Source organism: Eubalaena glacialis, chromosome 18 (genome assembly GCF_028564815.1).
Source record: "Eubalaena glacialis isolate mEubGla1 chromosome 18, mEubGla1.1.hap2.+ XY, whole genome shotgun sequence".
Lineage (NCBI taxonomy): Eukaryota > Metazoa > Chordata > Mammalia > Artiodactyla > Balaenidae > Eubalaena > Eubalaena glacialis.
In genome coordinates, this window is record NC_083733.1 from 34,879,690 (window position 1) to 34,904,531 (window position 24,842).

Sequence of the window (24,842 nt, forward strand, 5' to 3'; positions counted from 1 at the left end):
GGCTAATCGGAGCACCTGGCGCCTTTGGTGAGGCTGGTTCCCTGGGGGAGCCCGAAGGGGAGCCTGTGTCCTTGGCTGTCCCAGATAATACTCTCCCCGATACTGGCACGCTTGGCAACAAACACCTATTGAGTGCTTGTTGTGTGCCAGGGGCTGGTCAAAACCCCTTTTCATGTATTAAAGGAGTATTAACTCATTTAATTCTCACATCAACTATAAGAGGAAGGCTATTTGATGGGGGGGATTGGCTTTTTTTAATATTTATTTTATTTATTTTTCTGGCTGTGTCAGGTCTTGGTTGTGACATGTGGGATCTTCACTGAGGCGTGCGGGATCTTTTGTTGCAGCATGTGGGCTCTCTAGTTGAGGCGCGCGGGCTCAGTAGTTGCCCTGTGGCATGTGGGATCTTAGTTCCCCGACCAGGGATCCAACCCACATCCCCTTCGTTGGAAGGCAGATTCTTTACCACTGGACCACCAGGGAAGTCCCAGGATTGACGTTGTTTTAAAGCCTGTTTTTCAAAGGCTTTTTAAAAAGCAGTTTTAGGTTTACAATAAAATTGAGAGGAAGATACAGACTTTCCTTCTATCCCCTGCCCCACACGTGCATAGCCTCCCGCATTTTCAACATTACTCACCATGATGGTACATTTTTTTTGCAAAGATGAACCTAAAGTGAAACATCATAGTCGCCTAAAGTCCATAGTTTTCCTTGGGGCTCACTCTTGGTGTACATTCTGTGGGTTTGGACACATGTATAATGATATATACCTATTAGCATAATATCATACATAGTGGTATCATATCCTAAAATTCCTCTGTGCTCTGCCTATTCATTCCCCACCCAGCCCCAGTAACCACTGAGCTTTTTATTGTCTGCATAGTTCTTCCAGAATAGTTGGAATCATACAATATGTAGTGTTTTTCAGATTGGCTTCTTTCACTTAGTAATATGCATTTAATGTCTTTTTTTTAGCACTGAATAATATTCCATTGTCTGGATGTATCACAGTTTATGTGTCCACTCCTCTACTGAAGGATATCTTGGTTGCTTCCAAGGTTTGGCAATTTTAAATAAAGCTACTATAAACATCCGTGCACAAGTTTTTGTGTGGACATAAGTTCTCAACTCCTTTTGGTAAATACCAAGGAGTGAGATTGCTGGATCATATGGTAAGAGTATGTTTAGTTTTATAAGAAGCTGCCAAACAGCCTTGCAAAGTGGCTGTGCTGTTTTGCATTCTCACCAGCAGTGAATGGGAGTTCTGTTACTCCACATCCTCGCCAGAATTTGGTATCGTCTGTGTTCTGGATTTTGGCCATTCTCGTAGGTGTGTAGTGTTAAGGAAGCTATTATTGAGTATTTTAGAAAAGAGGAAACTGAGGCACAGAGAGGTTACATAACTTGCCCAAGATCATGCAGTAAGTAGCAGAGTCAGGTTCCAACCCTGGATGATGTGACCCTCAAGCTGGGGCGATTCTCCGTCACCACTACTGACCAGTGGGCCGCACTGGTCACTGGTATGGCCCCTTTCATTCTCTCACAGCCCTGTGAGGCAGGGACTCAGGTGGCCCTCATTTACTAAAAGTGAACTGTTGCCCAGGCCACATGGCTTGAAGAAGAAGCCAGGATTTGGACTCTGCCCTGCTGGTCCTGGGTCGGGGCGCCAGACCTCAGCTCTGCTGGTGGGAAGCTGGCGCTCAGGGCACCCTCTCTTCCCTGGGCACCTTTGAGTGAAGGTTTGGAGTCATAGCAGCTCCCAGGTGGGGAGATGGAGCTGTGTTCTGATCTGGAAGCAGCAAAGGGTGTCTGCCCACTGTCCGTGAGCACTGGGTAGACCGTCTGTTTAAAAATTTTTAAAAGAGCACTTCATGGTTTTTTGCAATATCTTCCAGGGGCTGCCCATCCCTCTTACAGTAAAATCCCCAAGCCCTCTAGTGGCCGGCAAGGCCCTTTGCGAAGTGCATCCCTGGGTCCCCACTGTCCCGTGCTGTCTCTGGCCCCCCAGCCGTCAGGCACTGCCCCCTTGCTACCATCCAGATGGCCCCGCGTGGGCCCACCTCAGGGCCTTGCCCTCGACTCTCCCCTCCAGAGCTCCCTGTGTTCCCTCGTCACCTCCTGACGCTGAGTTGTGTGTTGACTGTTTTTATTATCTGTTTCCCCACCACTAGAATGGGGGCAAGTGCTTTATCTGCTTAGCTCCCCACAGAATCCCCGCCTGGCACACAGTACATGCTCGATAAATGGTCTATTGGATTTTTTAAAATTTTGGTTGGACTCTCTTCCCCATGCGGACCCCATCCTGGGCCCCTCTCCTCTATGATACAGTCTAGGATTCAAGCTACTTGCCTTGTTGCTAGACCAGCAGGAGAAATCACAGCAAATGACACATTCAAGAGCCAGATATTTGGGGCTGGTGCCCCCTGGGGTCTGTTAGCCTTCCGGGAGCTGGACCATCTGGAGCTGGGATGGGTCTGGGCCTCCACAGCCCCTCCCCAGCCCTGGTTCTGGGGGTCAGGGAGGGCCGGCCTGGGGTGTACTGGGGGCATGTGGGCTCCTGCAGGAGGACATGGTGTGCAGGGTTGCTGACTGGCCGTGGTTCTCCTTGCAGAGGAAGGCATCAACCACGAGTGTAAGCTGTGCAACCAGATGTTCGACTCCCCGGCCAAGCTCCTCTGTCACCTCATCGAGCACAGCTTCGAGGGCATGGGCGGCACCTTCAAATGTCCCGTGTGCTTCACAGGTAAGTGTGCCTGGCGGGGAGCACGTGGGGAGAGGGAAGGGACCCAGGGGCCCAGCCCTTCAATCCCTGGCCCTCAGCATCTGGCCCAACGTGGCCCCGGAGCTCACGGGGAAGCCCCGAGGGATCCGCAGCCCTATTGCCCCGCCTGCCTCCACATAGAGCTGACCCCGGCCCTCCCTGTCTACGGTCTCTGCTCTCTCCTCTTCGGCAGCGTGGGTTCCTAGCCCTCCTCCCACCCCTGCACTCAACTGCTGCCACGCTTTTTCCCACCCAGCCTTGCCCCTCCTTGCAGTTGGCCCTTCACGGGCCCCAGGCTTGTCTCTGAGCTCTGTCCAGCACCAGTGGGGTTCCCCCTTCGCACACCTCCTGTCTCCCCCTCCTCCCTGGCCTGTCCCAGACCCTGCTTCATCCGTGCTCCAGGCTGGAGGGGTCAAGGGCAGCTCTGTTGGCCAAGTCCCCAGCCCCCAGACTGGCTGCCGGCCCAGGCTAGTGGCTGTCCCGGCCTGAGGCGAGTCTCAGGGGCTCTGCCGGCCCCCCTCCTGCTGCCCAGATGGCAGCCGGTGTGCGTGGGGGAGGCTGGCCTTCCCCTGCCTCTCCCTGACATCTGTCGTCTGCCACGGCGGGAAGCCCACCCTGGGGAGGGCGCCTGGCAGGAGGGGATCTCTGAAGTGCTCACCTCCCAGACACACAGCTGCTTCAGGGCCACCTCCTGTGTGCGCCCAGGGTCCGGACCACATCGAGGATACAGCCACCGGGAAGCCGGGGCTGTGACCTGCTCTGTGACAGGCCCGAGGAAGGGGCTCCGCAGCAGGGAGAGTCCCCGCACGCTCACACCCCTCTGGGGTTCCCAAGAGTCTTGGCACACACTGGTACCTCTTCCCTCTCAATCCCTCCATCTCAGGAGCCCCCACCCATCTGTTACCATCCCACTGTGTGAGCTGGGTCGGGGGCTGGCACCAAGGGGCCTCAGTTGCCAGGTCTGCCCATCCAGGACACGGGGGCCCCTGTGTGGGGATCCGAGGATGCTGACCACCTCAGCAAGATGAGTGATTCCTGTTAATTGAGTACCTTCCTGTACTAGACACTGTGCTGAGCTTATTTAATTCAAATCTCAGCTCTGCCACCTGCAGAGTGAGACCTAGGACAAGTCACAACATTCCCAGTGCCTCAGTTTTCTCTTCTATAAAATGGGGATAACAGCAGTGCCTGCCTTACAGGCCTGTGTGTATTCAAGGAGCCCACATTTGGAAGGTATCTGACAAGCGGCGATGATGAAGACGATGACATTCATTGGGCTAATTATGTGCCAGGCCATCTTTTAAGCGTTTTGCAAGTGTTAACCCATTTGATCCTCCCAGCCACCCAGTGAACTACATACTTTAATGATCCTCATTTTTCAGGAAATGAAGCCCAGAGAGGTTAAGTGACTTGTCCAGTGTTGCACAGCCTGTAAGTGGCAGGGTTCAGCTTCACTGGCTTGAGCCCTCTCTAGCGTGTGCCAACAGTGTTTCCAGTAGCCCATTGTTTGGCCGCTGTGTCCATGCCTGGGTGATCCCTACTTGGGAGTGGGGTGGAGCAGCTGCTCTGGTTGGCCGGGCCCGTGTCCCCAGTGTCTGGCCCCCTGATGGCCATGTCCATGTCCATGTCCAGTTTTCGTCCAGGCCAACAAGTTGCAGCAGCACATCTTTGCTGTGCACGGGCAGGAGGACAAGATCTACGACTGCTCGCAGTGCCCACAGAAGTTCTTCTTCCAGACCGAGCTGCAGGTGAGTGCCCTTGTCCGCTGCACACACCCCTCCTGGGGCTCTTTGGGGCTCCCATTGGCACTGAGGGTCTTGGGGTGAATCCCTGATGGTGGGATCTTGTACTCAGCACCACGCCAACCGCGAAAGCAACAGGCCCTGGACTTGTGCTTGTGGGTCTGGAGCCAGTGGCTGCCCTCCTGGCTGGCTGGTATGGGGTATGGCCTCCTGGCCTCGCTGGTCCAGCGTTCTCAGGAGAGCTGGACCATAGCAGCTGAGCCTGGAGCCAGAGTCGGAAGGCTTAACATTTGTGCTGTTTCCGTTGCAAGTCCCTTCCCCTCTCAGGGATTTCATTTCCCCACTGGGATTACATGATGATGTTCCACTGAACTTTGGATCTATGGCTGGTGGCCTGTGTGGCTTGCATGGCTGAGTCCTGGGGCCGTGTGTGGCCGGAAGCTGGATCTGGGATCTTGGAACCTCCAACATGCCCAGGAAGGCTAGAAAAGTGAGAGCAATGGATACCGGTTGGGCCCCAACTCAGAGGAAGGGATACTTGCCAGTGGTCCTGAGGCTGATGTGGCCCTCAGATGGGGCACCACAGCCCTACAGCTTCCTCAGCCCCCCATCCAGGGCCTGCAGTAGCTGAGAGGGCCCTTGGGAAAGGAAGCGGCTGTGGTGGGCTTCCCAGGGCTCCTGTAGCCCACTCCCCTTGGCATCCCACAGGCCCCTTCCCACCTGTTATTGGTTTTTGAGGACCCAGATCTGTGTCCAGGTGAAACCACCTTCTCACGCACTGGTTTTTGCAAGAAACTCCTTTAACACTGGAGAGGTGACATGCTGTCACAGAAATACCACACACACACACACATACACAATCACACACACACTGCACACACAAAGGAAAGTCCCACACACACAGTCCCTATGCATACACACAGAGACATCATTTTCAGACTAACACCATACACACACAGCACAACACCACACCCCAAAAGAAGCGACACTCAGGCATCCACAGAAGTACCACACGTACACACAGACACGCCGGAATATCACATATTGAGAATAACACTGTTTTCAGCTGGGATGCGAGTTAGGTTCTGCTGCAGGAACAAACATCCTCTAGCCCTGCCTTCAAGTAACAAGGACTTATTTGTTGCTTGTGTTATGTATCAGGTGGCTGGGGAGGAACTCTGCTCACGATAGTCAGTGACCAGGGCTGATGGCGGGTTCGTCTCCTCTCGTGTTTGCATGGTCACCGAAGCAGGGAGGGGACGAGGTGGCGATCGCAGACCGCTCTCAAAGCTTCACTGGGAAGTGACCCACATCTCGCTCCCACATTGTCTTGGCCAGAGCCCTTCAGGTGGCCATGCCCAATGTCAAAGGGGCGAGGGAGGGAATCCCCCAATGCCTGGAAGGAGAGGAGAGCTGGTGTTTCTCACAGCCCCACCCCCAAGGACTAGCACACACTATGGCCCACCGGGTGTGTCTGCTCACCCCGTACACCTTGCCTGCACCCCCATGCAGGTGCTGATCGTGCATTCAGCTGCGTGCTTCAAGGCTGCAGCCACAGCAGAGTCATAATGTCGCTGGAGGGCAGCAGTGGTGGCCCTCTTCTGGGACTGAAGGGGTGTAGCCATGCCTGTTGCAGGGTAGCCCGCTTCACTGCACTATAGCCCGTGCACTCAGCCAGGCCTGGACCCATCCTGTCTGCACGGCTGCTGACAGCCATCACCCAGAGGACGTGAAAACAGGCCCACAGAGGGCACAGGAGGGATTCACCATCCGACAGTCAGGGTCCTGTTCCCATGGGCTGGTCCCGGGCCTGGGCCAGGCAGACAGAGCGGACAGGCCTGGCCTCTGACCTTGAACTGCACCAGGTAGATGGCTGGAAAGCCCATTTCTTTTCACTCTTCGGGCAGCCCCTCTGAGTTCCTGTAAGTCCTGTACCCCTCACACAACGTTCATTCCATCTCATTGTGGGACAGAATTATGGACCCAGGCCCAGAGAGGGGGTTCTGCTATGAAATGACCACCAGCAAGGTAGTGACCGCACCCAGGGCCCACTGCTGTCTCCCCATCGATCCACAAACTGAGTGTGTACCTCTGTGCTGAGGCCTGTGAGGGAACAGCTAACTGCCCTCTCATTTGACCGAGGGGACTGGTGCCAGCCCTGATTGGCGTCTGTCCAGGAAGCCTTGCTCGTGCACGGGCTATGCACCCTTCACCCTATCTCCACCTGCCTTACCAGCCTGGCCTAGCTACCAAAATGGGCTCCAAGTCCCCAGACAACTGAAGCTTTTTATAGCCCAATGTGGCAGGCCGCTTTTAAACACACTAGCTCATATAAACTATGATTCACTTAAACTTCGGGCTCGCTCAGCCCTCTGGTCCCCCCACATTGTCCTGGATGCCAAGAGAGGGATGACTGCTCTCCTTGTTGGCTTTGAGGTTTTTCCCAGAGAAACCTCCCAGTCCTGCCTTTTTCGAGCTTCATCGGCATCCCTGTGCCCGAGGCCTAGCTCGTGATGCACAGGTGTAGGTAGCTGTGGTTTCAAGCCAGATCTTGCTTTGGCTGCATCCACCTGGGGCTGCAGACGTCCCAGACACCAGAATGGTTTGTGTGAGCTGATGATTCCCTGGGTCACCCCATCAACCTTTAAGGCAGATCCTCAAATGCCAAGAACCTCACTAAATTACAGCCTTAACGAGTCACTATTTTCTGCAATTAATGATTTTAATTACAGACCATTTAAATATGCAAGTGTCGTAGCAATGCCAAATCTATGCAAATAATGGCTTTCGTTAAGTAACTTGAGGAAAAATTTTCTGGTTTTTTGAGAGAAGGGTTTTTCAGGCATTTAAAGTTTCATCGTCATTACGCTGAAGCTGGGGCTGGCAGACAAGTGGGTTATTTCCCTAGAGTGACATGTGGGGGCTTGGGGGGTGCAACAGGAGACAGGGCCTGGCCCTTGCTGGGGCCTTGAGTGGCTCTCCAGTCTGTATGTCATGTAGGTCCAGTGGGGAGACTCAGGGCAGCTAACGTTTGTAGGCACAAGTGACTCTGGGCTGAGAGGTCTTGAGAAGACGTGAAATTTAGGATTGTTCTCACTGTAGGAGCTGACTTCTGCTGTGGATATAGAGGTAATAGAGGTAGGATTGGGCTCTGGAAGGCTTGGTCTGTGTCAGAGTGATATGCCTGCCTCCAAAGGGAGTGTTCTCTTAAGATGCATTAATAGAAGTTGTCAGAAAGAGGGAGGTGCAAGTCCTGTTTGATTCTGAGTTCACCTGGCTCTGCCCAGAGACTGAGATTAATTTAAAGAACTTTGGACAAACCAGGGCACATTCATTGATTAGGTGCATGAGAGGGAACTCAAGTTGCTCTTTATTTGTTCAAAGCATGTAGATAGAGGGCCCATTATGTACAGACACTAGATCTAGGAACTGACAAGACAGTGGTGAGCGAGACAGAGAAACACCCATAGGGCCTACCGTCTGGAGGGATTGATAGACACTTTCCAATAGTGGTCAATGACATGAAGAAAATAAAACCAGGTAATAGGCTAGAGCATAATGGGAGTGAGGTTGGTTACAGCTTGGTGAGTGTGGTCAGGGAGGGCCTCTCTGAGGAGGTGGCATTTGAGCTGAGGTCTGGAAGGTGAGAGGGAGAGAGTGTGTGGAAGAGAGGCATGAGTGCAAAGGCCCTGTGGCCAGTGCAAGCCAGGTGTGTTGCTGGAACAACAGAAGGTGACAATTGGCTGAAGCACAGTGAGTGGGTGAGGGGTGTGAAGGGGGCAGGTGGGTGGAGGCAAAGTCATGGCAAGGTTCATAGGACAGCAAAGCTATTTGGATTTTGTCCTCATTGTGATGAGAAACCACGCATCACAATGGGAAGACATATTATCTGATTTACATCCTGAACCCAAATTGAGAGACACTGACTATTAAGAGAATGAAAAGTCCCAGGCTGGGAGAAGATATTTGCAAATCACATATTTGATAAAGGACTTGTATCCGGAACATATTTTTTTAAAACTCTCAAAACTTGATAATGAGAGGGGAAATCAACCAAAAAAAAAGGAGCAAAAAATTTCAACACTTCACCAAAGAAGACATATAGCTCTTCAACATCGTTAGTAATTAGGGAAGAGCAAATGGAAACCATGACGTAATGCCATCATACACCTAGTAGAATGACTAAAACAAAAACAAAAAACCGACGAGTGCCAGCCAGGGCGTGGAGGATCAGTTGGAACTCTCCTACATTGCTGGGGAATTGCAAAATGGTACAGCCATGTGGCAAAATAGCTTTTGAGTTTCTTACAACGTTAAACATACAGTTAACCTATGACATAGCAATCCTACTGCTGGGTGTTTATTCCAGAGAACTGAAAACACGCTTATCCAGAAACCTCTACATGAATGATGTAGAGCTTTATTTATAATGGCCCCAAACTGGAAACCCCCCCAATGGTCCCTTCCCTGGTAAATGAACAGACAGATGTATTTACATTCATACCATGGACTACTTACTACTTGGCAATAAAATGCAACTGCTCATACACACAACAACATGCGTGAATGGTAAATGGCAAGTGAAAGAAGCCAGACTCAAAAGGCTCCATACCGTGTGGTTCTATGTACATGATGTTCTGGAAAAAGGCAAAAATACTGGAATAGAAAACAGACCACTAATTGCCAGGGGCTGGGGGTAGGGAGAAGAAATAGGGACGCCTGAACAAGATTCGTCTAAACACACACACAAATGCACACATAAAGACATATACGCCCCACTCAGCCCAGGCAGGGTGCTAGGCTCCGGGCATGCAGCTTGGTTTCAAGGAGCTTTCAGCGGGCTAGTTCACCAGGAGAAGACTTGGCTGGATTGCGGGGGGAGCGTGGGGACAGTCGTCTTCAAGTGTTTGTTTTTTTAAAATTATTTATTTATTTTTGGCTGCATTGGGTCTTCGTTGCTGCGCACGGCTTTCTCTAGTTGCGACGAGCAGGGGCTGCTCTTAGTTGCGGTGCGCGGGCGTCTCATCGTGGTGGCTTCTCTTGTTGTGGAGCAGGGGGTCCAGGCGCGTGGGCTTCAGTAGTTGTGGCACGTGGACTCAGTAGTTGTGGCTCACGGGCTCTAGCGCGCAGGCTCAGTTGTTGCGGCGCATGGGCTTAGTTGCTCCGCGGCATGTGGGATCTTCCCGGAGGGAAGCCGTGTCCCACACGTGTTCGAACCTGTGTCCCCTGCATTGGCAGGAGGATTCTTAACTACTGAGCCACCAGGGAAGCCCTTCAAGTGTTTTAAGCTCTGCCGGGATGAGGGGGTGCTCAACGTGCTTCCAGTGTCCCCCAGACTTCCGGTAGTGGGCGGAGACTCGGGACGTGGATTTTCTTTTCTGACAGTCAGACTCAGGCATCACTCTCTGGGGTTAGCTCAAGCAAGATGGGAATTAACTTGTAGGGACACAGGCGTGGCTTTGGATGCCAAGAGCAGGAAGTGTCGAGTTTTCAGCTGTCCGGTTCCCAGGAACCAAGTGCTGTTTATCAAGGCAGGGACCTTCTGCCTCTGCCCCTTTCTGGCTCGTGTCGTGTTCTCTCTCTGCAGCCTGACTCTCTGGGCTCCTCTATACGTGGAGGAAGGTGGCCAGCACCGCCCCAGCTCCTGTCGTTTCTGCTGAGACAGACACACCTGGGTATTTCAACAGGTGTGTCTTTAGTGTGGGGATGTCATTACACAAGTAGCCGGCAGCAACACCCAGCTCACCCAGAAATGGTGACTGTGGGTAACAGTCGGTGTGCATGCAGGCAACAGATTCTAGGTCCCTGGAGTGGGAATCTGATGGTTGCACTCAGGTCAGCTGTCCAAACCTGCTGCAGTGAGCTGTGGCCCTAGGTGGGGCCACTCAATGCCAACCATCAGGGGAAGGGGAGCATGGGCTGGTAGACACCACAGATAGCCACTACGTGGGAAAACTGTCTACACGTGGAAGAAATGGAAGGTGGTGAAGTCCCTGTCAGTAGAGGTGTACAAACAGAGCCCTTGTCTGAAATGCTGCAGAGGGAGAGGCTGCGAGCACGGTCTTTGTGAGAACGGCTCTGCATTTGAAGCCTTGCTCCATCATTCATCAGCTGTGGGTCTCAGTTTCTTTATCTGTAAAATGGAGTATTAATAGTTCCTACCTCGTGGTTGTGTCGTAAAGCCCTTGACACAGTGGGTGGCACGTAGGAAGAGCTTGGCTATTACTGACACCTACCTGTTATTATTATCATTTACTATTATTATTATTAGCATTGTTGTTATCATTAGTAGTAATAGTAGTATATTACTGGCATTAGCCATTTTAAGATCAGAAGACTTTTTAGGGTCCCCTCCATTTGGGGTTTGCTGTGATTTCATGATTTCTGGCCTGAGTTGGAACAAAGGGAGATTCTAAATCCTTCCTTCTGTGGCACCCAGCCAAGTCTCAAGGCCATGGGCACCGGAGGCCCCCAATGGGGCATGGGAGGAGCTGGGTGCAGAGCAGTGAGGCAAGGGGGGAAGGGCACGGAGTGGGGGCCAGAGGCTGGGACTTCAAGTCCCCCTTTCTGCATGTTTCCGAGCGCCTTTGTCCCAGGCCTTTTCTCTGGACCCCGTTTTCCTTAGCTGTGCCCGGGCTCGGTGGAGGGAGGTATGCTGGTTTGGTTGGGGATGTGAGACAACCCTGTAAACCACAGACCCCGAAAATATCAGGGCTGTTGGCCTTGCATTTCCAGCCTCAGGCCTCAGCAGATGAAGGCCCGGGGCCCTGTGGGCCCCTTGCCAGGGGTTAGCTGACCTGAGGGGAGGGGCTGGCTCTGCCTGCCCAGCCCAGCTGTCTCTGAATCCCCGGCACACCTCTGTGCCCACAGACACTGGCAGGGATGGCATCGCCTTCTCTCCTTCCCAACAGCCTCACCGCATCCCATTCTTCATTATCGCCGAGGGAAGCCACGCGGGGGCACGCCGATTCCCAGCCATATGTGGCTGGCCTCTGACAGGCGGACAAGTTCCTCCTGAAACGGGACAAGAAGTAGTTATAACGGCCACCACCCTGGGTGGATCCCTAGTGTGAGCCAGGTCCTGTCTTAAGCATTTTGTGTGGATTGCCTCAACACAGTCCCGTGAAGTAGGCACTCTTATTCCCATTTACAGATACGGAAACTGAGACTCTCAGAGGTTAAGTGATTTGCTCAGGGTCACTTGCAAATGGCAGAGCCACATGCAAAGCCAAATTGTCTTCGCCACCAAGGCAAACAGAAACCCTCCAAAGTTTAAATGAATTGCCATTTATATGAGCTAATAGATTTAAATGAGACCTGCGGTGCTGAACTATAAAAAGCCTCTGTCAGGGGACCCGGAAATGATTTTAGTAGTTGGGCCAAGCAGGTAGCACAAATAGCGGTAACGGGATGCAAAAGAAACTCCTTGCAGGTGGACCCAGGCAGAAGCGCCCTGGGGACCGTTATGCGGAGCCAGGCCTGTAGCCGTGTTCGTAAGGCTGGAGCTTGAGGCCAGGAACCTGCAAATTTTCTTGCAAGGAACGAGGGGGTCAGTTCAGCTCAGGCCAGGCTTGGGGAGAGGAAGGATGGGGTCCAGTCGTGGAGACAGGAACCTCAGGAGACTTCACGCTTCCTGGCGCTGCCACCTTCCCACCTACGGCAGCTTTGCCGGGTGCTGTCACAGGAGGCTGAGCCAGAGAAAGGTCTCTTGATGGTGGAACGTCTGGCATCCTGCAGACCTCTGTGATGGGGCTGGGCTGGGCGCGGGGAGCAGCGGGCCTGCCCCGTGCCCTGGAATCTAGACTCCCTCATCGACAAAGCAAGGGGCCGCAGGAAGTGCATCCTGAGCCGGCCTGCAGCGGCAAAGCGGCCAGCCTGGCATTGAGCAGGCGCATTTAAAGGATTAGCTCACGCTGTTTGCTTGTGTGTGCCTAATCACGCCGCTTCCAGCTAAATGATTACAATTGATTAAAAGCAAAGCTAGGTATTCCAACTAGCAACCTGGAGCCCTTCCGATGGGGCAAGCTGGGCCCTGCCTGGAGGAATCCTGGTACCCAGCCAGGGGGAGGTGTCTGTGAGCCAGGGGCATGGTCTGAGCTCCGGGGGCACCCCTCCTTCTCAGCCCTTGTGAACATTTGCTTTGACCCTTTCCCTCATTCCATTTTCGTTTCACGAACATTTACTGAGTACCTATTATAGGTGCCATCGCGGGGCCCTGGGCTGCAGCTGTGAACCGGTACACAAGGTCCCTGTTCTCACAGAGCCGACTGTCTACGGGAGACACTGACAATAAGTCAGTAAATACGTGAACGAGGTCGTTTCAGACTGTGGAATTTTGAAGACAGTAGAACACTGCTTTGGGACAGAAAGTGAAGTGTGTCTGTGTGCATGTGTGCCGGGGCAAGGAGGAGGGGATGTTGGGGGTGAAAAATCAGATCAGGTGGTCAAGGAAGGCTGGCGTTTCAACTGAGTCCTGAAGGTTGAGAAAGAGGCACTGCAGGGAAGAGCCGGGGGAGCTTCCAGGAAAGGGAACAGCCAGTGCAAAGGCTCAGAGGCACAGACAGATTTGGGGAGTCCAAGGAACAGAGAAAAGGGCGGTCAGGCTGGAGAGGGGTGAGCACCTTCTTGCTTCATTCTTCTGGGTTGTTCTTGTCTTGGCTTCTGGGACGCATGTGGCCCTGCTGAGCCTTCTGCTTGAACACCCTTCCCTTCTTCTCGGTCTTCAGGCCCCAGCTCAAGTGGTCCCTCCTCTGAGAAGCCCTCCCTGATTCTCCCTCCTTGGGCTTCTCCAGCCCTGCATTTAACCCCCTGATCCCTTTGCCTATACAGACTACAACAACTATGTCTACACCTGACTTCCCATTCTAATGTGAGTTTTTGGAGGGTGAAGCCCCTTTCTGCTATCCATCCATCCATCCATCCATCCATCCACCATATGTTTTACCATATTTGTTTTTAGCTCCTAGGAAGTAGGAAACAAAGGGAAGAGAACACAAACAAGGAAAGGAGTAAAAGAAGGAGAGTTGCAACTGCAGATTCTAGGAACCCATTTTTTAAATTCCTGGTCCTTATAAGATGGGTAACCAAGGAGCCAGTTTCCTTGCCTCTTTGCGCTGCTGCTGTCAGAACCAGCCGGATAATTATAACTAATAATAATTAAAAATTGAAAGTGCTCTAGGCACATACTTAGCATTTGACTCTTTGGCTGAGCTTTCCGTGAGCAGCAGCGTCTTCCTCTTTCCTGCTTTAAAGACAGCCCAGTCTGTGCCATCCACCACTGCTGGGAGAGCAGGGCCTGGCTGGGCTTGGCCTGGGGGAGCGAGAGGGAGGTGCCCGCTGACACCCAGCAGCGGCTCCGGGCAGTGAGAGCCGATTGCCGGCATTGGAGTCCTCCCCAGATTGCCCCTCCTCCATTGTTTTCTACTGCAGACACTTGCACCTTTCTGGCCTCAGTTTCCTTGAGTGTACAGTGGGGTAGGACCTATTGCCTCAGGTTTTGTGAGGATGGACAGTTCATGGGTGGAAAAGCACTTGGTGAGCGCTTAGAATACAAAGCTTCCTGGAGGTAATTACTGTGCATTTCAGGGTGTGATCCCTTTGTGTGTCCTGCCTTCCCCACTAGGTCAGGAAACCAGAGCCCAGCACAGCCCGATTTCCGTTAATCGTGGCAACATGGTGTGGCGTGCCCGCACAGCCTGGCTGCAAATCCCAGCCCCACTACCGACCGAGTGGCTCTGTGACCTTGAGCAAGTCACTGACCCTCTCTGGGCCTCAGCAAATGGAGGGTAATGACAGCGCCTGAAAAGCCTTCAGCTCCGGGTCTGGTCAGAATCCAGGTGTGGTGAGCATCAGCCAGTGTTGTCGTCGCTGCTGTGACCCGTGGGCTTCGGTTCCCTCCTTCACGACTCATTCCTTCAGCCCGTCATGTGTGGACATGCTGAGTGCAGCCCACAAGATTTGCTGAGCACCTACTACGTGCCAGGTGTGTGCAGGTTCTGGGGACACACAAAGGCCTATGTCCCTCACGTGCTGCCTGGAGAGGAATAGGAAGCCAGTGAGGACAAACAGGCAGAGTACTGATTCCATGTTTGCGGCGTAATCTAGTGTAATGTATGCACTAAAGCATCGCATCCTAGCAATCATGCGGTGTGCTAAGTCTCACACAGCAGGACTGCCGTACCCAGCAGAACCTGCAGCCGGGCCCCATGTGACATCGCAGGAGGCCTGGGCTGTGACCCTTCCTCTCTTTGTCTCCAGGCTTGTCTGTCTGTGTCTCTTAGTTTATTTACCCTTGAGTGGGGCAAGGCCTTTCCTGCTCACAGTAAAACGTATCACCCTCAGCAGCAGCGTCCTGTCTTACCACTTGGGGCAGCCGAGCCTCCCAAGGGGCCGTGTGTGCAGGTTTAGGGTCTACGTCTGGAGAAGACTGAGGGCTGGGCAGTGACTCTGCTCCTTGTCCTTCTGAGGCCCAGGCACAGGCCTGAGCCGTCCACCCCACTGTAGTAAAAACGAGACAGCTTTTCCCGAGTGTTTGCTGGAGGCCCGATTCTATCTCTTCACATGCACAGTCTCTTGAGACCTCACAGTGACGATCTCCATGGCACGGATGGGTAAACTGAGGCTCTCCTGGGTCACACAGCTGCTGGAGTCGCAGGGCTGTGAACACACGCAGCCTGACACTAGTGTCTGTGTTCTCGGCCCCAAGGCTGGGGCAGTGCACTTGCAGTCGACTCTCGAGCCCTTAAGAGCCAAGGGCAGGCCTCTGGGTGCTGGGTGCTGTGTGCAGGCAGGCCTCACCTCCCAGGAGGGTAAGAGTTCCAGAAGGGGACTCGGAGATCGCCAGGCTCCTGGGGCACGTGGATGTCTTGCTCTGGGTGAGCTGCGGCTGCCGTGGTCACCACAGAGAGGAGCAAGGGAGGGGCGGGCCCTGGAGGAGCCCATACCCGGCTGTGCTCAGATGCCCTCACGAGCCCCGGGGCTCTGCCTGCTTGAGCGATGAAGTGTGTGGAGGCCCAGGTGGGGACTAGGGGGGCTCCTCCCAAGGCCCAGCTCCGGGCAGAGATGGCACTTGGAATCGGCCTCCGGCTGCCCGTCTGCCCATTGGAGCCTGTCATTCATGCCCTAGGGCGGGGGGCCAACGAACTTTAGTGGGGCACCATGCCATCATGACAGATGGGCATGGGGGCGCTGCCAGGAGCCTGAGGCCGGCGGCCATTGTGTGTGTTGTGAGTCCAGCCCCTCGCCGGCGCTGTCCCAGCCGGGACCAAATGCCTTCAGTTTCTTAGAACAATGATAATACTAAGAACATTGGGTGCCGTGTTGGTCCAAGGCTCCCAGAGGTTGGCACTGTACAAAGCCCTGCCCCCCTCATTGACTTAGACACAGAGGCAGCCCGACGTACAGGAAAGACACAGGGCCTTGGGGGCCAGAGGGTGTGAATCTCAGAGTTGCTTCTTCAAGGTCTCTGTGACCTTGGGACATGTGACCTTCCCCCTGAGACACATCGTCCTCACCCGGACAGCGGGCCGATGCTGCCTCTCCTGGAGGGTTAATGTGGGGATGCAACGTACTGTCTGTGAAACACGGAACACAGTGCCCGGGCCCCAGAGGGCCTAACGGAGGGGGTGGCTTTGGGGGTAGAATTGATGTGATGTCGCTGCCCCACTTTCACAGATGGGAGACTCAATATCACGTCACACAGCTAGCAAGTGGCAGAGCAGAGCCTGGGGGGCAAGGAAGGGTGGGGGAATAATAGTAACAGCAGCAACCCCAGGCACTAAGGGGGGCCCTTTGCATTGATGATTATCCTGTTTTATCCTCACGACAGTCATTTGAGGCCAATGTTGTTGTTCTCTCCATTTTGCAGAGGGGGAGACTGAGGCACACGAGGCAGTGGCAGAGATGAGATTTGAACTCAGGTAGCCTGGCTGTAGAGCCCGAGTGTTGAACTGCTGCCCTGATGCTGTGGGCAGGCTTTTTCCCATTGCAGAGCCCCAAGCGTGTTAAAAATGAGGTCTGCTTTGTCTCTCGATACCGTGGTCTGTCCGCTCAACTTGTTGGGGGTGGGCTGGCTTCCCCCTGCTAGGATGCCAGGGTCTGGGTGGCTGGAGGTGCTTGGCCCCCTCCAGCGCAGAGACCAGAACCGGGTGCTGTCGGCGGAAGCCTGGGCTGCACTCTTTGGTTGAACAGGAACAGTCACTAATGACATTTAGAAAGAAATTAATGATGAGAAATGCAAGTTGGCATTTCAGGAGCGCCAGTCAACAGCCCCACGTCAGCACTCACCGGAGAGGCAAGGGGCTGGGGCCGGGCGTGCAGGGAGGAGGAGGAGGTGGCAGGAATTAATTTTGCTGTGTCAATAATGAATGTGGCCCCACTCGCTCTGCTTCTGAAGTTTAGACAAAATCAAGCACGGACCGACTGGGGCTCATCCAGGGCTGCAGTGAGATTCACTGTGTGCTGTGATACGGGCAAGGGTGGGTAACAGGTTCAGTTTGGTGTTTCCTTTCAGTAACGTCAGGAAGCAGAGTGGGTGGGCAGGGGACAGCAAAAGGGGAGGGGGTAGCCTTAGGACCGAGCCGTTTGAGCTCAACCAGCTCTTACCAGCTGCATAACTTAGCAAGCTGCTTTGCCTTTCTCTCTCTCTTTTTTTTTTTTTGGCCACACCACTCGGCTTGCGGGATCTTATTTCCCCAACCAGGGTTTGAACCTGGGCCCTCAGCAGTAAAAACACAGAGTCCTAACCACTGGACCGCCAGGAAATTCCCTGCTTTGTCTTTCTGAGCCTCAGTTTCTTCATCAGTAAAATGGGACATCAGTAAAATCAGGACATGTGAAGAGAACATATGAAGACCAGGCAGCCCAGTTTTGGCACATGACAGGCGCACAGTATATGGTAGCTATTACCCTATTCCACGGACATATTTTAAGATGCACAGCTTTTCTCATTATAACGGCTCTCACATTGGAATACCTCACTTGTGTGTTATAGTTTAATGGGTCATTTTTGTGTTTGCTTGCTGTGATACATCAAATACGGAGCATCTTATATTCTCTGGGGTCTTAGAATAGATAAAAGACAGCATTGGTAGGAAGCATGGTGGAGGGTGAGGAGGAAGAAAGATGCTGAAATTGTCTGGGGCATTGATTGGGTTTCCCAGTGGGAGCATGCCAACCCCTTCCTTCCCTTCAGGTTCTCCAGAATGAAGAAGAGGGGTCCCGTCCAGCCTCCCCTCACATAGAAGGGAGAAGACACACACAGGGAAATGTCATTATCATAGGAACATTGAGCATTTTTACAGTGGAGGTTAAAAACTCCTAGCCCATGACCCTGGGGATTTTGGAACCTTTAAATGGTTGTCTATGTTTCAAAATGGAGATTTCCTATAATTATAGTGGCTACCATGAATATAGTGCTTATTACGTGCCAGACATTGTTCTTAGCACTTCTATACATTAAGACGTTCTATCCTCACAATGCCTCTGTTATTGAGGTAACTGAACTGAGGCACAGAGAGGTTAACTAACTCCCTGAGGCCACAGAGCTAGTCAGTCCTGGGCCTAGGCCACCAGCCCCAGATTCTGTCTCTTTACCACCACACTAAATGGCTAGATTTCTTGATTTTTCTACAAATAAGACCTGGCAGCCCCTGGACCACAGTCCCGCCTGGCAACAATCAGCTGCCCTCTTCAGACGCGGGGATGTGAGCTCTGGTTCAGCACCGCCCCCGACCTGGTCGGACTCACGCAGTTCATTACCCACCTGGGCTCTGAGTTTGCGGCCCTGTGGCAGCACTTCACAGTTCGTAAATATTATCTCGTTGGTGCCTCAACAACCGGGAACCACTAGAAGTGCGCTTTACTCCCACCATTTTGCAGACCTGAAAACTGAGGCTGGGAAAGGGCGATAAAGCTGGGAGGAGTGGGGCCCAGGATGGGAGTGGGGAGTGTATTCCACCCATTTGGGTTTGGGTGTTTGAACAGGCAGGCAAGTGGGGCTCCCTGCTCTCCAGCTCAGTGACTGGTCCCTCCCATGAAACCAGACGTGGATGCACAGGCCAACAGCTGCATCCCTATGGCACCGTCTCAGTCACCCCACCCTTCTTTCGAAGCTGCCACATCAAAAATGCGGGGTCATCCATGCTTTGGAGTTGACAGTGATGGCAAAGCCTTGTGATCTGTAGTAATTATGACAATATTAAACATCTGTGTACCATTTTACATATTGTAAACATTTTTACATATGTAACCTGATTTGAAGCTCATAACAAGGCTATGAGGTCAGTATTATTTGTAAATAGGTACTTAGAAAAGTGAAGTGACTTGCCTTGGGTCACATACATATATTAGGTGGCTAAGGCAGGATTTGAACTCCAAAGCCCCACTGTATTTCCACCAGTCCTTCTACCCTCCTTCCCACTTATTTATTTGTGCACTCTTCTTTCCCCTACCATTCACTCATCTGCCACCCATCCATTTATCCACACATTCATCGATTCATCCATCTTTCCATCCATTCATCTACTCATCCATCCATCATCCACCAACCATTTTTCCATCCATCTAGCTACACATCCATCCAGCCATCCATCAGTATTGAGTGTTAAGTGCTGGGAACTACACAGCTTTCATGACCCCTCCCTCTTAATTCCATGGCTTAACTGCCACCCATCCCTCCTCCCACCCTACAATTGCCTGTGCTCCCCCCCATCCCCCCAACACCTCTGATGAGTTGAGTGGGGCAGGATGGACTGGGGATCTAGATGATCCTTTGTTTGCCTCATGGAAACCATCGAGTTCTGGTGGTGGAAGCGAAGGCGCAGGGCAGACCCACTTGGTCAAGGTGCAGCAGGTGTGTGGGCAGCGATGATGGGTCTAGAGTTTGGTTGGAAGCTGAAGCTGAGTGTGGTTGGAAGCTGAGGGCAGACAAGTCATTGCAGGCTGGGCCACAGTGTTCTTTAGCCCCATCAGTGGGCCCAGCTCCCAAGGAGCCCTGCCTTTCTAGGTGGGTAGAGGTCACCCTTAGCCCTTTGCTTTGTACCGGGCTGGATGTCCTCTCCGAATGGACAAGGATATATGCCCAAGTGTTTTCATAAGAACCTTTGCGATCATTAAATATAATCGGTCTCAGCTGCAGTTTTGATCGCTGGTGCATGCACACAATTCATCACAGCAAATTAGGTCCATCTTCAGAACTTCTGCCCTGCAGCCTGGGGGTCTGTCAGCGAGGGGGCTGGGCCATGTGGGCTCTGGAAGCCATTCTGGGGGGGTGATGAGCCATGTTTTCTGAGGAGGACCACCCTCAGAATAATCTGCCAGAACAGTGCTCCCTCTGCAGGGGTTAATTTTCTAGAAATTTTGAGGATGCAGGAAAGTTTTCCTTTTAGCAAAAATTTGGAGGAAAGAAGAAAAGGATGTGATCGAAGTTTTAAAATATCATTTGTAAAACCTGAAAGCACTGGGTTAGTTGAGGGACCAGAACATATGTGTTCTGTATAATTAGTGACCGTGTGACCTAGATTTTCCAGGACAGTCCTGATTTCAAGTATTTTGTCCCAGCTATTGGCTATTTGTCCTGGTTTTTTGGCTTGTGAAATATGATGACTACATATGGAGCTGAGTTTTCTCATCAAATTTTAATGAATAAATATTTAAAGCTGTAAAGGCCTGGAAAGATTTCAGAAAAAATTAAAGGGAAAATTTCCACCCACTTTTTTTCCCAACATGGCAAAATACGTCTGTGGGTATACCTCATGCATGCTTCCCGTTCCCCCACTGAAGTAGCAGAGGAAACACTTCCATCCAGCAGGGTTTGAAAACTGTCAAGGCCCCCAGTCCTTTGGACTTGGCGGTAATTGCAGGGGAGGACTCTCCGCCGCGTGGCTCAGGCCCCTGTGCTCAGGGCATAAAGCCCCTGGTTCTAAAGGTCTCGAGAGGTCCTCTGTTCTTCTGTGGCCCCGGGAGCCGTGCCATTGATGATAGCCATAGACTCGGGCACCGCAGGGGAAGCCCTATGCATCACGGAGGTGGAAAAGGCCTTGCAGCCAATTCTGGCCAGTGATACGTCCCCTGGATGCTATAGCTCCCACCCGTCCAGCCGAGGCCTCTACACGCCTCATCTCGCTGCTACAGTCTGTGCAACTTCCAGCTTCCAACTTCCAACCCTAGAACATGAGACGTGGACTTCCCTGGTGGTCTAGTGGCTAAGACTCTGCACTTCCAGTGCAGGGGGCACGGGTTCGATCCCTGGTTGGGGAACTAAGATCCCAGATGCTGCATGGCCAAAAGAAAAAAAGAAAGATGTCTTCTGTAGAACAAGAGACATGAGGATTACAGCGCAGGATTGGCCCTGCATTCAGCTGTAGAATGAGACAGACATTTCATCCTCCCACCTGCCTGCTTACTCTGTAAGATCCCACCCAATTTTTAAAAAAATTGTGGGAAAGTACACATACATAAAGTTTACCATCTTAACCATTTTTTAAAAATTAATTAATTTATTTAATTTTGGCTGCATTGAGTCTTTGTTGCTGTGTGCGGGCTTTCTCTGGTTGCGGCGAGCAGGGGCTACGCTTCGTTGCGGTGCACGGGCTTCTCATTGTGGTGGCTTCTCTTGTTGCGGAGCATGGGCTCTAGGCGTGCGGACTTCAGTTGTTGTGGCTCACGGGCTCTAGAGCACAGGCTCAGTAGTTGTGGCACACGGGCTCAGTTGCTCCACAGCATGTGGGATCTTCCCGGACCAGGGCTCGAACCCATGTCCCCTGCATTGGCATGCGGATTCCTAACCACTGCGCCACCAGGGAAGTCCCTTAACCATTTTTTTTTTTTCCCTTAACTATTTTTAAGTAGACAGTTCATTGGCACTAAGTACCTTCACAGTGTTATGCAACCATCACCACCATCCACAGATCTTTTCCATCTTCCCAAACGGAAACTGTGTCCCCATGAGTCAGTGACTCCCCCTCCCTCCCGCAGCCCCTGGAAACCGCCATTCTCCTTCCTGTCTCTAGGAACCTCATAGAAGTGAGTCATATAGTCTTTGTCCTTCTGTGACCAGCTCGTTGCACTTAGCACAGTGTCTTCAAAGGATCCCTGGACTTCTAAGGGAAAAGTATAGCATGCCCTGGGCGGGGCCGGGGACATGGAGGAGAGGGGCAGCCCTGTTTCTTCTCCTCTCCCCGGCCCTGTCAGTGGAGGCTTTGCCTCACTACCATCGCTCATTGGCTGTCATTTCAGAAATACTGAGTTTTTAGCAAGCGCGGGCTCTGAGCTTACACGGGGCCCAGCAGAGAATGGAGAGGTGAGGTCCCTGCCTGCAGCTCATGGCCTAGTGAGGGGCAGGGAAACAGCCTGGTCACCGCAGGTTGAGGAAAGTGCTAGAAGGACACCTGTGCAGGTGAGGAGCTGCACCAAGACAGGGGCCCCTCATCATACGGGCAGGAAGGGCTTTCCCAGGGCACGGAAATCAGATGTGGAGGAGCCTGGGGAAAGTGGGGGGAGCCTCGGGGCAGTGGAGTGGCCACCGAGAGGGCTGAGTGAGGAAAGAGCTTGGCCTGGGTGGGGAGCTGAGAGAAGGTGGTAGAGGCTTCGGGGCCAGCAGTCGCCGGACCTTGTAGGGCTGTCAGGCCTGGCGTCCGGGGCCTGGATTTCTTCTGGGTGTGGTTGGGACCCACTGGAGGTTAAGCAGAGATCGCCCACTTCCCTGCTCCCTGGAAGAGAGAACCTGGGACATTCCTCTCATGGCACTTTGTTCTCTCAGTGTCCCATGGCCATGAAGAGGAAGCCCTGGCTGGAACCCGGGTCATCGGCAAGCGGGGGCTTGCAGGGGTGTCGCCCCAGTGGTGTGAGTGAGGGCAGGTTAACTGTACTGTGTGGGGAGATGAAAAGCCAAAAATAACAATAACCAATCCCTGAACCACTCTGCAGCATGTTGTCAGTGTAACGTGTGTGTGTGTGCACGCACGCCTGGGATTGTGGAGTGTCCACGATTGTGTGTGTGATTGTGGTTGTCTGTGAGACTGTGTGTAGGTGCCTGTGGACTATCCATGAGTGTGTGTGTACCTGCGTGCATTTCATTTTGGGGTACCTGTGAGTCTGCGTGTGTGTATGTGTTTGGAACCCAATGGGGGATTATGCAGAGATTTCCCACTTCCCTTGATGTGTGACTTCGGGGTGTCTGTGAGAGTGTGCGTTTGGGGGTGGGCGTAGGTGCAGAGGGAAGAGGAGCCCTGTCATACCACGCTGCATTCATAAGTGCCCCCAAGGGCAGTGCCCCACAATGCCTGGCTCTCTCCTTCTCCCCCGTGAGATACAGCGGGTGATGGGTGGGAGGATTCTCAAGTTCTTTGGAAGAAAGGGAGGTACGAGGGGATTATCATCAAGACTCTTGAACGAGGTGGTTATGGAAAACTGGTGCTGTTCTGAGTGGTTGAGGGAGGGGCTGCCTGCTCCCCCTCCCCAAGATGGCCATTTTGACGCTCCTGTGTGACCCTAGGGAAGGCGGGTTTCCCAGGTTTGCTAGCACCTGGCGCACCCAGAAACCCTTAGGCTGCATGGTGGGCCCCGCCCTCAAGGCAGCGGTACCCAGGACCTGGGGGACCATGCTGGCCTCAACAGAGCTTAATCTTCTAGGCTCCCTCCTCTTCTTCAGAACGTAACCCTGGAGGGTCCCACATCCCACTCCCTCAGGTGAGGACCCTAAATAATGACGGGCCACGTGCCATCTAATAGCACTGCCCACCCTCCCCCCACCCTGGGCATCAGCCAGTCAGTGTACTGGAAGATATCTCGAGCATCTTGAGGGCCTCTCAAAATACCAGCGGCCTCCAGCTGGCAGCCCGTGGGCCAGATTTGACCTACAGACATGTTTTCATTGGCTGCATCACGCTTCAAATATCAAATGTTTTATTTTTTAAAAAATCTCGATTTTCCAGTTTTCCCTACAGAACCAGAAGTGCTGGCAGCGCTGGGCCTGCATTCCCACAGGGCCATCATTACCTGGAGCCCACGAGGGCGGCCCCTTTCCTACGAGGCTGGGGTCCTTGGGATGACACCAGTCCCCACCGTGCCTTATTGCCTTGCACCTGGACTGGGTGGAGCTTGCTGGTCGAGTGGGCCCGACAGCAACCTGGCCCCTGAGCAGAGGCCTCTGTCCAGTCCGGGCCCAGCGGCACATGGTAGGGAAGCTCTGCCCACAGCAGCCGGGTCTCCCCGACATCAGCCGCTGTTTTTCAGTATATTACCCTGTGAGTGTGGTGCCCCAGCTGATAGGATGTTCCATGCGTGTGGGTGCCTGGTCTTCTCTGACCGTCACTAAGACCGGCAGATGTGTTCTGAGGTGGGAGGAGAGACCCCTCTCTTGGTCTTGGGAGCCCTGTCTTCCCGCACCATTTTTAATGGAGTTTCAGCACCTCTGCCTTGGTCTCTCCTCAGGCTCTGGTGGCCTGTACGCTTCGGTTCCTGCCCTGCTCCAGCAGGATGGAATCCTATCTTTCAGAGGTCTGACTCAGGCTCTTTGGGGGCAGGGGGCCATGTCTTAATTCGTATTTGAGATGAACCCCAGGGGCTGGTTCCAAGCAAGCGCTTGGCTAATGTGTTTAGAATGGACTTCCCAGTGACCCGTGACAGGCCAGTGCAGTGTCCCCACCCAGGAGGGGCCAGAATCCACAGCAGGGAACTAACTTGTGGTCGCCTGGCACACCACGGCCAAAACCCTTGATTCTCGGTCCTTTGTCCCAGGTTTGCTGGGCACCTTGTCCCTGAGGGGCTCCCACCTCCCTTTGGAGAACCAGCAACAGTGATGGCCAAATTAACTCGGGACTCGGCGTCAGGCTTGTTGCTGAGGAGGGGCACATCTCTAAGCAGCCCTGGAAAGATTTCACCCTCCTCTGCCCGTGACACAGCTGTAAGCCCTCGTTTTCCCTCACACAGCTGCTCCCTAAAGTCGAGTCGCTGGCCTGCGATTCACTGCTCACAAACAGACCGACTGAGCCCATTTGCATTCTGAAGCGCAGTTCCCCGGAGTCCGCGGGTCCTCTGGGCAGGTATTATTAGTTCCCTTGTTTTGTTGGGTGACTCTGAATGGGAGCCTGTTTACGGGCTGAGTCCTAATAGAAGGCTTCAGTTCCCTCCTAATAATCTATTCTCTGGTGGGTTTTATTTCCAAAGCACAGCTGTACAGAACCTGCCCCCTTGGGAATTTATTGGGCTTTTTTTTTTTTTTTTTCCCACAGCTACATTTTCTCCCACATTTTCACTCAGAGGAAGATCTTTTTCCCACTCACGGGACTGGTTGTTGGCCAGGCCACCTGCTTTGGGCTCTTGGGTCCTGGGTGCTGCTG

General features: G+C 53.0%; 1 protein-coding gene across 3 annotated transcripts in view; it reads left to right on the forward strand.

Moving 5' to 3' along the window:
* ZNF423 (zinc finger protein 423) overlaps positions 1-24,842 on the forward strand; it is a 330,174-nt gene that overhangs the window by 296,913 nt on the left and 8,419 nt on the right. For all 3 annotated transcript variants that reach the window (XM_061173369.1, XM_061173368.1, XM_061173370.1), the window contains 2 exons: positions 2,612-2,743; positions 4,394-4,509. In XM_061173369.1, the coding sequence (XP_061029352.1) occupies positions 2,612-2,743; positions 4,394-4,509 (248 nt within the window). The remainder of the gene's footprint in view (positions 1-2,611; positions 2,744-4,393; positions 4,510-24,842) is intronic.